The following is a 15,000-nucleotide window of genomic DNA, read 5'->3' on the forward strand; positions in this document are numbered from 1 at the left end:
TAGTAGAAAATAGATTAGATTATAGCAGCAAATAGATAAGGAATAAAAATGAAAATGTATTTGTGTATCGGGTCAACCCTTGACGTGTAAATGTTGCTTTCTACAAAGATTTTTTTTAACTCCTTTGCCATAGGCTGCATCACCTTCCGGTAAGCACACAAATGAAGACATAGCACCGCCGCGCTGATGAAATAAATAGACGGCATTCTTTTTCGAATGCTATAAAAGGGCAAGGCTTTCTAAGGTTATGATAAGATGTTAGATCAATGCCAGAGCGGAAGAACAACAGCATCTCCAGTCTCCCATGCAGCTCCAGTGTCAGTAATTTTGCAGTGACCTTTGTGGAAGATACATTGGATGCTACTGTTTGCTTTGCTTCTATGTTAATCAGAGAGAGAGAAGGAGAGAGTGTTTGCTTTCCCTCAGTGCTTCCCACACTGTAGAGGAGCAGAGGGTGGATGCTGCCATGGCTGCCGCAGGTTACCACAATGCACAACGCCTTTCCCCCTGCACGACGGCGACTTGCAGCAGAATGGTACATCCCAGAATAGAATCCAGGCAGATCTATCAGCTGGCGATGCTGCCGCCTGCCCCAGTCTCATTAGTTTTCGCAGCCTCCTTTTTACATCTCACTTTCTTTTCCTTCTCTCCAAAGTGGATTTAAAAAAAAACCGAAAAAGCGAAAGGAGGAAAAGTCCGATGAGCTCGCTCTCTTAGCTTGGCATACGCGTTTTGGGCTTAGCTCCATCCTCCCAACTTTCCTACCCCTGGCTTCCTCTGACTCCTGCTGGTGATGGGTTCAAATTTTAACGATATTGTCAAACAGGGTTATGTCAGGATAAGAAGCAGGCGACTCGGGGTAAGTTACTTACCCCTTATTAATTGTCTGTTTTTTTTTTTAATATGGTGCTGATATATTCACATAGGATTTATAAGTAATATTGAACTTTGTCCGTTAAGGGGCTCAATATCTAGAACTGCTATGCTAAGTCCCATTTTATAAAATACACAAGTGAATCCATGTGAACAAGGAGAGAACATACAAACTCCATGCTGGTGGTGCCTCCTGTGCATCATGCCTCCTTGTACCTGTCCACTGACTAGGAATCTATTTCTTCTGGATCCACACAATGCTTAAGCTGGATATATTGTATCTAATAAACAGGTTTTTACCGCTTGACGGCCACATTGTTGCCATAGCCAGAAGGACTACGGCAATGCACATGTAGGTAGAGCAAACAGCATCGTCTCACTCAGAAATCAATCTTCCTACTTAAAAAGGATTCTGCCTCCAGCTCCTCCCGACATCACACAATAGGGCGCTGGGTACCGGGAGCCTCGGTGTAAGGAGCTGTGAGTCTATGTCTATCGTTGCCGCTTTTTGCCTTATTTCTTACTGAGGAGGGAGGGTCACACATCTGATCATCAGGGAAGGGAGAGATTTATGAATGAAAGGCAGCTGTTACGCCTGTGCTGTTCTCCCGCTGATCAGGACATGCTGGGAGTTGTAGTTGTGCAACAGCCTGAGAGCCACAGGTTGGCAACCATTGCTTTAAGGAATGATCTGGTAGATGGGTGGAAAATGAATGAATTTTAGATACCGAATAGTGTATATAGCATAATAATAGTAACAATCATCACCATCGTCCTCATCATCATGATAACACGATGAAACCTTACATCACGTACACGTTATGAGACCACAATGATTTATCATTCACAAAAGAATTTTTGGTAGATATTTTTATATTTATCTATTAAAATGTAAAGATTGTACATTTTTTCAAGGTTTGCTTAATCTGTAAATTTAATTTTAATATTATATAAATTGCATGATATCAATATATTAAGTTACATTTTAGTATATTATATCCCAAATTATAATAATAATACTAATAATTCTTAATATTTTATTAATAATAATAATTTGTGATATAATGTGCTAGAATGTAACTTAGAATATTGATATTATATTATATTCTATAATATTACAATAATATTGATATCGCACACCATTAGCGTTATTAAAACAGATAATGGATTCACTAAATTTTGCTGAGTCTGCAAATAAATATGTCATGTATATGGCTTTGTATAAGCCATTAATAATTGACTATCCACATGTAAAGACAGGGTTAAGTTGGTTAAGGGGTAATATAATTAATTACTGAATAGTAATTGTAGCAGAATTACTAAAGCTGCTTTTAATATAAGTAGAAGAGATGAGTTTCTCCTTTGTTTCAGTTTATATTGATCTCCAATGTGATATTTGATGTTACATAGGACTGCAGGTAAACTCATCCCAAAGCAAAACAATGACAAATCTAACTTATGTGCATGACCTGAGTGGGTCAGTCACCAATAGCAATGAATGTTTCTCTTAAATCAGATATTTTGTGGTTAGAAAAAGTAGGTCCAAGACCTTACACTCTAATACTCAAGTCTTCAGGAAATAGTAATTTGATGAATTGAGAAATCCTGGTAGATTCGTTACTGTAAAGCCCCACTCCACTCATATACCAAAGATTGCCTGTCGGACAATCGTTCGGCCGATCATTCAGCCATCGACTCCCCCATACACAGGAAAACTCGGCTCCTTTGTTCTGTTGCCGAGAGAACAAAAGGATTGGCCATCGGAAATCCAACAGGCTGGTTCCTTCTCTCTCCCCTATCATCATCTATCGGAGGAGAGTCGGGGGCCTCCATATAGACTGTCAGCCAATTCCACCAATATAATTGCATTTGGCCAATCTTAGTCTAACCTGTGTGGCCACCTTAGTCTGGTTGGTGACTATCAGATGACAAATGCATTGGAGCTGAACAATTGGTCAAGAACATGACACTCTTAAAGGGGAGTTCCATTTTAGGCAGATCAGAGGGCTGAATTGGGGAGAGAGCACTTGATTAGACACATAAAATCCTTTGGCTTCCAGGGGTTTGTGTCTTTTTTTGTGAATCAGCAGCACCAGTGTTATCCTACAGTCCATCCTAAGACAAAGATGTGGAATTCTCCTTTAAATGAAAAAAATAAATTTAATTATTAGGAAAAAAAAATATTTGTAATCACTATTCCACTCTGGTATTCCTATGATATCGGTACTATGATGTGATGCTCTCGTGTCCATTCTCCACCTCCAGAAACCATTAATGTTACATGGGAAACCTAAAACTTTGCTACATAATAACATTCCCATGTAACAATGTAACCCCCCTTCGTGTTAACTCCTTCAGTCCCAGACTTGATAGCAGCCAGCACAAAGAAAAGAAGCCTGCGGGCTGAATAAATATTTCACATGGTAGACATGAGAGTGTTATGTTCCTAAGACTGCCTTCTGTGCTGGGAATCAGCTGAGGTTCCGGTGTGAAGGCAGAAAAATCCTGGAGAACAGAAGAAAAATTGGAGAAATATCTGCCCGAAATTCCCTAAGACCAGAGATATTTACAGGAGCTTCTCACAAAATTAAAAATATCATCAAAAAGTACATTTATTTAAGTTCTTCAATACAAAAAGTGAAACTCATATATTATATAGAGTCATTACAGAGTGAGTGATATATTTCACGTGTTTATTTCTGTTAATGTTGATGATTATGGCTTACAACCAATGAAAACCCAAAAGTCATTATCTCAGTACATTAGAATTAACTAAAAAACACCTGCAAAAGCTTCCTAAGCATTTATAAAGGTCCCTTAGTCTGTTTCAGTAGGCTCCACAATCATGGGGAAGACTGCTGACTTGACAGATGTCCAGAGACAGTCATTGACACACGCCACGAGGAGGGTAAGGCCTTTTTCACATTTCCGTTTTTTGACGTCAGTGTAAATCCACCAGAATGTGAAAAACCGGATCCGTTTCCGTTGTGGCACAAACGGAGGCCACCGGGTCGGTTTTTTTTACGGATCCGCATTATCAGCTAGTGGTGGAAATTTAAAGGAACACGAGCCTGGAAAAAGGAGAGAGAGATTTTTCTGCCGCCAGAACGGAATTTGGGGTTAAATTTCTGGCAAGGAAATTCTTCCGGGCATGCTCAGTGTCAAAAAGCGGATCCGTTGCCGGATTCTGTCAAAAAGCAGTTGGCAACGGATCCGTCGCTCATAGGCGACCATTGTAACGATTGGTGGATAGCAGCGGATCCGTTGCTATCCGCTATTTTGACAAAAAACGTTTCATTGTCCATCCACTGAAGTCAGCGGACGCCAAAATTGGCAAAAAAATTGGCGGATCCGTCAAAAAACGGATCCAACGGATGAAGATCCGTCAAAATCCGCCGCTAATGCAAGTCAATGGGAAAAAAAACGGATCCGCCAAAAAAATGGCGGATCCTTTTTTTTTGCAAAACGGCGGATTTTGACTGATGGCAACAAATGGAAATGTGAAACAGGCCTAAGCTACAAAAGGTCATTGGTAAAGAAGCTGGCTGTTCAGAGTGCTGTATCCAAGCATATTAATGGAAAGTTGAGTGGAAGGAAAAAGTGTGGTAGAAAAAGGTGCGCAAGCAACTGAGATAACCGCATCCTTGAAAGGATTGTTAACAAAAGGTCATTCAAAATTTTGAGGGAGATTCACAAGGAGTGGATTGTTGCTGGAGTCATTGCTTCAAGAGCCTCCACACACAGACGTATCCAGGACATGGGCTACAAGTGTCGTATTCCTTGTGTCAAGCCACTCATGACCAATAGACAACACCAGAAGCATCTTACCTGGGCCAAGGAGAAAAAGAACTGGACTGTGCTCAGTGGTCCAAGGTGTTGTTTTCAGATGAAAGTAAATTTTGCATTTCATTTGGAAATCAAGGTCACAGAGTCTGGAGGAAGAGTGGAGAGGCCACAATCCAAGCTGCTTGAGGTCTAGTGTGAAGTTTCCACAATCAGTGATGGTTTGGGGAGCCATGTCATCTGCTGGTGTAGGTCCACTGTGTTTTATCAAGGCCAAAGTCAGCGCAGCCATCTAAAGGGAAATTTTAGAGCACTTCATGCTTCCCTCTGCCGACAAGCTTTTTGGAGATGGAAATTTCATTCTTCAGCAGGACTCGGCACCTGTCCACACTCTGAAAAGTACCAATACCTGGTTTATAAACTACAGTATCACTGTGCTTGATTGGGCAGCAAACTCGCCTGACCTTAACCCCATATCCCTATGGGATATTGTCAAGAGGAAGATGAGAGACACCAGACCCAACAATGCAGCCGAGCTGAAGGCTGCTATCAAAGCAACCTGGGCTTCCATAACACCTCAGCAGTGCCACAGGCTGATCGCCTCCATGCCACGCCGCATTGATGCAGTAACTGATGCAAAAGGAGCCCCGACCAAGTATTGAGTGCATTTACTGAACATACATTTCAGTAGGCCAACATTTCGGATTTTAAAATCATTTTTTCAAGCTGGTGTTATATCAATTATTATAATTTACTGAGATGACTTTTGGGTTTTCATTGGCTGTAAGCCATAATCATCAACATTAACAGAAATAAACACGCAAAATAGATCACTCTGTCTGTAATGACTCTATATAATATATGAGTTTCCCTTTTTGTATGATATTATAATTTTGTGAGAAGCACATTTACGCCCCCGTACCATGAAGGCCTTGGCTATGTATGGTTACTCTCAGGCTGTAACCTCCCACAAAATCAGCACCTTCTTCACCTGAAATAAAATGTGCTGCTAGAGCACCGCACTACTTCCCCCATGTAACCTTGTGAAATTTCAGAAGATCAGCACCCTTCTCTCCTAAAATACTCTGCGCTGCTGCTGTACTCTTGCACTAATTCTTAGCCCAGCTTCACATTTCCTCCTATTCTGAAATATTCTGTGCTGTTGCATAGCTCCCAACCATCCCGGATCTGGCGGGACAGTCCCGTTCCTGACTGCCTCTACCGCTGTCCCGGGCGGGAGCCTATTTTTCCCGCATTGCACTGATAAGCCGCACGCCCCCCCATGCACCGACGTGGGAAAATCTTACCCAACACTTTTGCCCACTTGTCAGGTGCTGGTTTCCCACTTTTCATCTTCGCATAAGTATATAGACACTCTGCTCCGCTTAAATACTCTGTGCTGCTGTAAGTTGACAGATTTTATGGAATGAAACTCCCATCGTTTCTGTGATTCTTATTTTCGGTGACCGCCGTTCCCTAACACAACAGTGAGTAATATTAGATCAGTTTGGATTACACAACTTGGAGATTCCCGGTCTCCTCTGGGCCTAGAGCCAAAGTCTTCAGCACGTAGTGGACATTCCTCACCCCCGAGTCCGAGGGTTTCACAAGGACAGAGATGAAAAAGGAGCACCGACCCCCTGAGTCTCGAGACATCTATAAAATCCTCCGTCTGCTGGATTCCCCTCCCCCGCCCGCGACATGGTTATTTCTAGGACACAGTAGATTTATATAAAGTGCATTGATTAAAATAAATCCATCTGGCGCATCTCTGCTGAATGTGATCCAGGCCTGGGGACTGGGCTCTCCCATTACACATAGAAAATGTCAGTCCTAAGACAAGGAGACTCCAATAGACCAGAACTGGCTGCATTAGAGTAATGCCGGACTATTGGACTTTCTGGACTATTGAGTGTGTAGAGTCAGGACTTCCAGTAATGCAGAAAATGAACAGCCCTTAATAGAAAAATTCCACGTATCATTGCATAATAATAAGCTCTACAACTTACTAATAGTCTTTCAGCCCAATTCATTATGTTGCACGCTCCAGTCTTAATGAGGGGCGTTTTGGAGTAGGATGCTCCGTATTCATTAAGAGGCGCCCTCCACTTCGGAGCGTCTTCTCAGTAGTGTGCGTCTCCTTGCACCTCGCCAGGAATGCTACTACAGACAGGGACTAGAGATACATTAATGGCGTGAGTTACGCTACTATAATGGGTTAACTTTTCATGAATTGACGGCATTGACACCACCATACCCCCTTCTACCCATCCTCCACCCACTGACTGGCGTGAAAAAGCCAAAAGTCGCCCAACTTTTTGTGAACTTAACACCACACAATTTTTTTGTTACATTTTGAAGTATTTTATTCCAGTCTTCTGGCGTAAAGACTTCCATTTATTGGATTTTTTGTGTTTGTTATGCGTTGTCTCATTGCCATGAAATGGTAAAATTGAAAAAAAACAAGAAAGTTTGCAATTTACTTCTTATTAAAAATCCTCGTTGTTCTCAAGAATGGAGAAACGTTTAATGCTATTGTGCATGGCTTGTTGTCTAAGTTACCGTTCATCTCTGCAGTCTGCGGTGGCCGGTCTCCTAGGCACAGAGCACAGCGCTTACAAGCTCTTTACTGTAGAGATTGTAAGCGCAGCTCTGAAGCTAGTAGGACGTTTCAGAAGTTATTAAATGCGTTTACGGAAGAGTGAACGACCTCCTTAAAGGTAAATGACAGAAAACTCAGATGAGAGAAAGAGAGGTGCTAGGAAAAAGGGACATAAGGCTCTGTTATTGGGGTACTCTGGATGTTCCTATGATGACTGAGGCGTTACTGTCACTTTTATGGCTACATTTTGGCTTTTATCATAGCACTGTGACTGTTATGATGGCATTGTGTCTGCTACTGTACTGGGGAAACTGTGGTTTGTTCTAACATGGGGTAACTGTTCCTGCCTTCATCTTGGATGCACCATGGACTATTTTGATATAGTGACACTGGGTCTGCAAAAGCACTGAGGGAAATGTGGCTTTTTCTGATACTGTCCTGGGGGCAATATGACTTGTTCTGATATGGGGAACTGTGACTGGTACTCTACTGGGGGCAATGGGACTGTTTATGAAATTGGAGGCATTGTATCTACTGCTGTATTGGGGGCAATATGGCTTGTTCTCATAGAATCATAGAATCGTAGAGTTGGAAGGGACCTCCTGGGCCATCTGGTCCAACCCTCTGCTCAAAGCAGGATTCGCAAAATCATCCCAGTCAGATGTCTGTCCAGCCTTTGTTTGAAGACTTCCATTGAAGGAGAACTCACCACTTCTCGTGGCAGCTTCTTCCACTCATTGATCACTCTAACTGTCAAAAAGTTTTTTCTAATATCTAATCTTTGTCTCCTCCCATTCAGTTTCATCCCATTGCTTCTAGTCTTTCCTTGTGCAAATGAGAATAAAGATGATCCTTCTACAATGTGACAGCCCTTTAGATATTTGTAGACAGCTTTTAAGTCTCCTCTCAGTCTTCTCTTTTGCAAACTAAACAATCCCAAATCCTGCAACCTTTCCTCATAACACAGGGTTTGCAGACCGGTCACCATTCTGGTTGCTCTTTTCTGAACTTGCTCCAGTTTGTTGATGTCTTTTTTAAAATGTGGTGCCCAAAACTGGACACAATATTCCAGATGAGGTCTGACCAAAGAGGAGTAGAGGGAAATAATGACTTCATGTGATCTAGACTGTATGCTTCTGTTAATACATCCTAGATTTGCATTTGCCTTTTTTGCTGCTGCATCACGCTGTTGACTCATATTCAGTATGTGATCTATTAGTATACCCAAGTCTTTTTCACATGTGCTGTTGCTTAGGCCTATTCCTCCCATTCTGTATATGCTTTTTTCATTTTTATTGCCCAGATGTAGTACTTTGCATTTTTCCCTGTTAAAAACCATTCTGTTAGTTGCTCCCCACTTCTCCAGTTTATTCATATCTTTTTGAATCCTCTCTCTCTTCTCTCGTATTAGCTATCCCTCCTAGCTTTGTGTCATCAGCAAATTTAATCAGTTCACCCTCAATTCCTTCATCTAAATCGTTGATAAAGATGTTGAACAATACAGGGCCCTGGACAGAGCCCTATGGTACCCCACTTGAGACGTTCTTCCAACTGGATGTGCAGCCATTTACGACCACTCTTTGGGTCCGATCACTGAGCCAGTTATGAATCCACCTAACAGTTGCCTTGTCCATTCCATACTTAGTCATTTTTTCAATAAGGATTGTATGAGATACTTTGTCAAATGCTTTGCTGAAGTCAAGATATAATAATAATAATAATAAATTTTATTTTTATAGCGCCGACATATTCCGCAGCACTTTACATTTTAGAGGGGATTTGTACAGACAATAGACATTACAGCATAACAATAATCACATACAGTAGATTATAACAAATAACAAGAGGAGTGAGGGCCCTGCTCGCAAGCTTACAGTCTATGAGGAAAGAGAGAGACACGAAAGGTGGGTGGTAACAGTTGCTCTGATTGTATGGACCAGCCATAATGTTAAGTGTGTAACAGTACAGACACAGAGGGCTAATGGATGCATAAAGCATGTGGGAACATGATGCTGGGAACCTGGTTATGGTAAAACTTTTGGCTCTGCCACACAGGGATAGGTTAGGTTAATGTGTTGAGGCGATAGGCCAGTCTGAATAAATGCGTTTTCAGGACACGCTTAAAATTGTGGGGATTGGGGACTAATCGTATTGACCTGGGAAGTGCATTCCAAAGAATTGGCGCGGCACGTGTAAAGTCTTGGAGACGGGAGTGGGAGGTTCTGACTATTGAGAATACTAACCTCAGGTCATCAGCAGAACGGAGGGCGTGGGTAGGGTGGTATACTGAAACAAGGGAGGAGATGTAGGGTGGTGCTGAGCCATGGAGGGCTTTGTGGGTGAGGGTAATAAGTTTATACTGAATTCTGGAGTGGATAGGTAGCCAGTGTAATGACTGGCACAAGGTAGAGGCATCGGTGTAACGATTGGTGAGGAATATGATCCTGGCTGCAGCATTAAAACAGATTGGAGAGGGGAGAGTTTGGTAAGAGGGAGACCGATTAGAAGAGAGTTACAATAGTCGAGACGAGAATGAATAAGAGAAACAGTAAGAGTTTTTGCAGAGTCAAAAGTAAGAAAAGGTCGAATTCTAGAAATGTTTTTGAGGTGCAGATGACAAGAGCGAGCCAGTGATCGAATGTGGGGGGCAAAGGAAAGCTCGGAATCAAATATGACCCCAAGACAGCGGGCATGTTGCTGGGGAGTAATAGTGGAACCACACACAGAAATAGCAATGTCGGGTATAGGTACATTAGTAGCGGGAGGAAACACCAGGAGTTCAGTCTTTGACAGGTTCAGTTTCAGATATAGTGAGGACATGATATTAGACACAGCGTTTAGACAATCGCCAGTGTTTTCTAGAAAGGCTGGCGTGATGTCAGGAGAAGAAGCGTATAATTGGGTGTCATCAGCATAGAGATGGTACTGGAAACCAAATCTACTGATTGTTTGACCAATAGGGGCAGTATACAAGGAGAAGAGGAGGGGGCCTAGAACCGATCCTTGAGGAACCCCAACAGTAAGGGGAAGGTGAGAGGAGGAGGAACCGGCAAAAGAAACATTAAAGGAGCGGTCGGAGAGATAGGAGGAGAACCAGGAGAGAACGGTGTCCTTGAGGCCAATGGAATGGAGCATAGTGAGGAGGAGCTGATGATCCACAGTGTCGAATGCTGCAGAGAGATCCAAGAGAATTAGCATGGAGTAATGACCATTTGATTTAGCTGTTAGCAGATCATTAGAGACTTTAGTGAGGGCAGTTTCGGTGGAGTGTAAAGAGCGGAAACCGGATTGGAGAGGGTCGAGAACAGAGTTTTCTGAGAGATAGCGGATAAGATGGGAGTGGACCAGGCGTTCCAGGAGTTTAGAGATGAAGGGAAGATTAGGGACAGGTCTATAGTTAGCGGCACAGTTTTGGTCGAGGGATGGTTTTTTAAGTAGTGGATGTATGATGGCATGCTTAAATGAGGAGGGAAAAATACCAGAAGAGAGAGAGAGGTTAAATATTTTAGTTAGGTGAGGGGTGACAGCAGGGGAAAGGGACTGGAGGAGATGTGACGGAAATGGGTCACTGGTGCAAGTAGTTGGGCGAGAAGATGCAAGGAGCCTGCTTACTTCTTCTTCTGTGACTGGTTCAAAATCAGAGAGTGAGTTAGATGCAGTGGGGGAGGGAGGACAGTGCATGGTATGAGGGGATTTGGAGATAATTTCCTGTCGGATCTGTCAATTTTTTCTTTGAAGTAATTGGCCAGATCGTCAGCTCGGAGCTCCGTGGTTGGGGCCTGTACTCTTGGATTGAGTAGAGAATGAAAAGTGTCAAAGAGACGTTTCGGGTTGTTGGACAGTGAGGTGATGAGGGTGTTGAAATAGGTTTGTTTGGAGAGGTGAAGGGCAGTGTTGTATGTTCTAAGCATAAACTTAAAATGGATGAAATCTTCGTGTAGATTGGATTTTCTCCACAGACGTTCGGCGCACCTGGAGCACCGCTGCAGGAAACGTGTTTGCACCGTGTGCCAGGGTTGTTGCCATCTGTGTTGTGGTGTTCTATTTATAGGGGGTGCAAATTCATCCAGGGCACTTTGAAGTGTTTCATTGTAATGCTTCAATGCAGAATCAGGACATGAGAGGGAGGAGATAGGGGCCAATGAAGACTGCAAGTTCTTCAGAAGTTTCTGGGTGTTAATGGCCTGTATGTTTCTATAAGTCTGGACAGTGGGGGTGACCTGAGCAGCCTGGCAGTTCTTTATAGAGAATGAAAGAAGATTGTGGTCAGAGAGCGGGAGAGGGGAGTTTGCAAAATCATCCACTGCACAAAACCGAGAGAAGACCAAGTCGAGGGAGTTTCCGTCTTCATGCGTTGGAGAATTAGTAAGCTGCGAAAGGCCAAATGAGGAGGTTAGAGATAAAAGGTGAGTAGCAGATGGGGAGAGGGGAAGAGCAATGGGGATGTTGAAATCTCCCATGATGAGGGTAGGGATGCCACAGGAGAGAAAATGTGGAAGTCAAGTGGCAAAATGATCCAGGAACTGATGGGAGGGGCCGGGAGGACGATACACCACCGCCACTTGCATGGAGAAAGGGGTGTAGAGTCTGATGGCATGGACCTCAAAAGAAGGGAAGACAAGTGAGGGTACTTGAGGGATAACCTGAAAGGTACATTTTGGTGATAGGAGCAGACCAACGCCTCCACCAGCTCTATTGTCTGATCTTGGGGTATGAGAGAAGTGTAGCCCCCCGTATGAAAGAGCAGCAGCAGCGGTAGTGTCTGACTGCTGGATCCAGGTTTCAGTAAGAGCCAGGAGGTTAAGAGAATTAGAAAGGAAGAAGTCATGAATGAAGGAGAGTTTGTTACACACTGAGCGAGAATTCCAAAGTGCACAATTAAGAGAGACAGATGGCATGCAGGGAATATTAATAAGATTAGAGGGGTTTCTGAGTGTAGCAGTGGGGGGGTTTGACTTTCTATAACATGGGGGACCAGGGTTGGGAGCAATGTCTCCTGCGACTAGGAGAAGGAGGATAGAAAGAGTGAGCAGATGGTTAAGTGATTTGTGAGAGCGTCTCTGGTGTTGAATTGTGGGACTGCCTGGATCTGTGCAATTTAACAATGTGAAAAGAGCGTGAGTGCTATACATAGGAGAGGAAAGAAGCGAGGGGCCAATATGGATGGAGTGTGGAGAGTTAATGCCAGGGCGGTGGATGTGTGTGAATGCAGCGGCAAGGATATACATTACACAAATGCATATGGTATATATTTGTTGTACTCCAATTGTACCGGGAGTAGATGTATATAAATGTCTTACCTGTCTCCTGCCCTGTCTAACTGCCATGTTATAACTGCTAGAAGTACTTTGATACGTGTACTTCGATTACATGTGCATAAATGCCACCCCTGCATAAATGCTCCCCCTAACTATGTCTGAATATATAGGAGGTTAAGGCTAAGTTTTTTTTTTTTTTTTTTTGGCTCTCTCTTCTCGTTAATCAATCACACTAAATTGAGACACCAGGACCCAATAAAATGTTGTGGTCAAATAAACACATGTCCAGCACTACATGGATCATAAAGCACTTTGAAAAGTTTCTTGACCTCACAACATAAGGGGACAAGCAGAGTAAGTTGAAAAAAACTATATACCAGATATAAGTTTGCAGAGTTGAAAACACATAGATAGCATTCAGGATTAACTGCTTGCTGACATTGAATGGAGACACAGGAGTGGATTCAGAGCAGAGATTGGAAAAGCTGGTTACCAGATATAAGTTTGCAGAGTTGAAAACACATAGATAGCATTCAGGATTAACTGCTTGCTGACATTGAATGGAGACACAGGAGTGGATTCAGAGCAGAGATTGGAAAAGCTGGTTACCAGATATAAGTTTGCAGAGTTGAAAACACATAGATAGCATTCAGGATTAACTGCTTGCTGACATTGAATGGAGACACAGGAGTGGATTCAGAGCAGAGATTGGAAAAGCTGGTTACCTGTATGAAGAGAATAGAGATGCGTGTCACATTCATCCATGTTATAACTGCCAGAAGTACTTTGATACATGTACTTAGATTACATGTGCATAAATGCCACCCCTGCATAAATGCTCCCCCTAGCTATGTCTGAATATATAGGAGGTTAAGGCTGTATCTACAGCATTTCCTTGATCCACCCAATCAGTGATTCCATCATAGAAGGAAATTAAGTTCCTAAGTTCTGATATAGGGAAACGTATCCTGCCATTGTACTGGGGGCAGTGTGACTTTTTCTAATATGGGGGCACTGTGTCTGCCATTGTACTGGGGGCACTATGTCTACAATTGTACTGGGGACAAAGTGACATGTTCTAATTACTTTAGTGATGAGTGCAAGCTCTCATTACTCGAGTTTGCCTAGTTTGCAGTATGCAATGCTCGAGTGACATGTTCTAGTCCCTGCGGTTGCATGTTTTATGGGCCTTAGACAGTCACAAAACATGCGGGAGTTGTCTCTGTTTGTCAGGTAATGCCCGCATGTTTTGTGGCTGTCTAAGAGCCATAAAACATGTGACCGCAGGGACTAGAACATGTCACTCGAGCATCGGCAATACTCAGTGCATACCTGAGCAAACTAGGCAAACTCAAGTAATAGTGCTGATATTGGGGCACTGGTTTTTTTTGTGATATGGGGCACTGTGATTGCTGTTGTGTTGCGGACATTGTGGCTTGTTCTAATATGGGGGCACTGTGGCTTGTTTGGATAAGTGGGCATTGATTCTGGCATCGACGTGCACCGTGGCTTATTCTGATATGGGGGCACTTGCCGCTTCCTTCTCTTGCCAATATCCAGCACACAGTACATACATGACAACGGATAAATATTCTGCTGTTTACTACATTTTGCATCTTTTTTGTAAAGTACATCAGATAGATTCTACAATATTAGTCTTATGACATTTTATGAACCGCCCGCTGCTTCGAAAAAATCCATTCCAGACGCAGGTTCCCTGGTGGCGGCTGCTCCGCTCGCCGTGACTCATCGCTCCTTGCCTGCTAATAAAATGCTTTTTACCAGAGCCGTTAATATAGGGGGTTTTATCTTTGCTGTTTGAAAATCAATGTGGCTTCCCTCAATAAACCGTACAAAAGGCGAAATACAAAGAGCTCTCTTAGAGCGCCCATCTTCTGCTCATCCTCAGAAGCTCAGCCTGTCTTGCGCTCAATATCTTAATTTAAATCCATTTTTCCAGGGAGAGTTCAGCTCTGGAGCTGAATTCCTTCTTAGAGTTAAGTAGTGGATAAGGATTTGTTGCTAATGGCTCCTTAATGTCATTTCCTGCCATCAAGATTTATACTTTGTGTACACACAGGGTTAATGGGAAGGACATGTCACTCCTGAAGAAATCTACAATTCAGGACACAGATAATAAAAAAATGACTATAAAAATACACGAAAAGAAATGATCAGATCGAAACCGTAAAAAACTCCAGCTTATCTGCATTGTCTGTTGGAGTCAGAGGAAGTCTAAAATCCACCTGTTGTCTCCAGCTTAGCTGCATTGTATATGGTGTCTTGGTTAGTCTAAGATCCACTTGTACTGTCATAAGAAGCTCAGACGATGGTTCTGTCCCTCCCTAAAATGATGCGTTTTTCCTGAGATGCAGAAATGGTGGCAAAATTTCTGCGCCGAATACCTAACATGTGCACATACCCTTATAGTCTGCGAGATGGTATGGCACAGGCACTGGCGGGCACAGACATAAGAGAGCTCCT

The 15,000-nt window shown here is 42.9% G+C and overlaps 1 protein-coding gene across 1 annotated transcript in view; it reads left to right on the forward strand.

Moving 5' to 3' along the window:
• Positions 1-420: 420 nt before the first annotated feature.
• The window catches only part of DOK5 (docking protein 5), a 115,384-nt gene continuing 100,804 nt past the window's right edge, over positions 421-15,000 (forward strand). Inside the window, exon 1 of the mRNA XM_073580657.1 lies at positions 421-859. Coding sequence (XP_073436758.1) covers positions 794-859 — 66 coding nt within the window. The 5' untranslated portion in view covers positions 421-793. The remainder of the gene's footprint in view (positions 860-15,000) is intronic.

Source organism: Dendrobates tinctorius, unplaced genomic scaffold (genome assembly GCF_039654945.1).
Source record: "Dendrobates tinctorius isolate UK_male_01 unplaced genomic scaffold, ASM3965494v1 ptg000065l, whole genome shotgun sequence".
Classification (NCBI taxonomy): domain Eukaryota; kingdom Metazoa; phylum Chordata; class Amphibia; order Anura; family Dendrobatidae; genus Dendrobates; species Dendrobates tinctorius.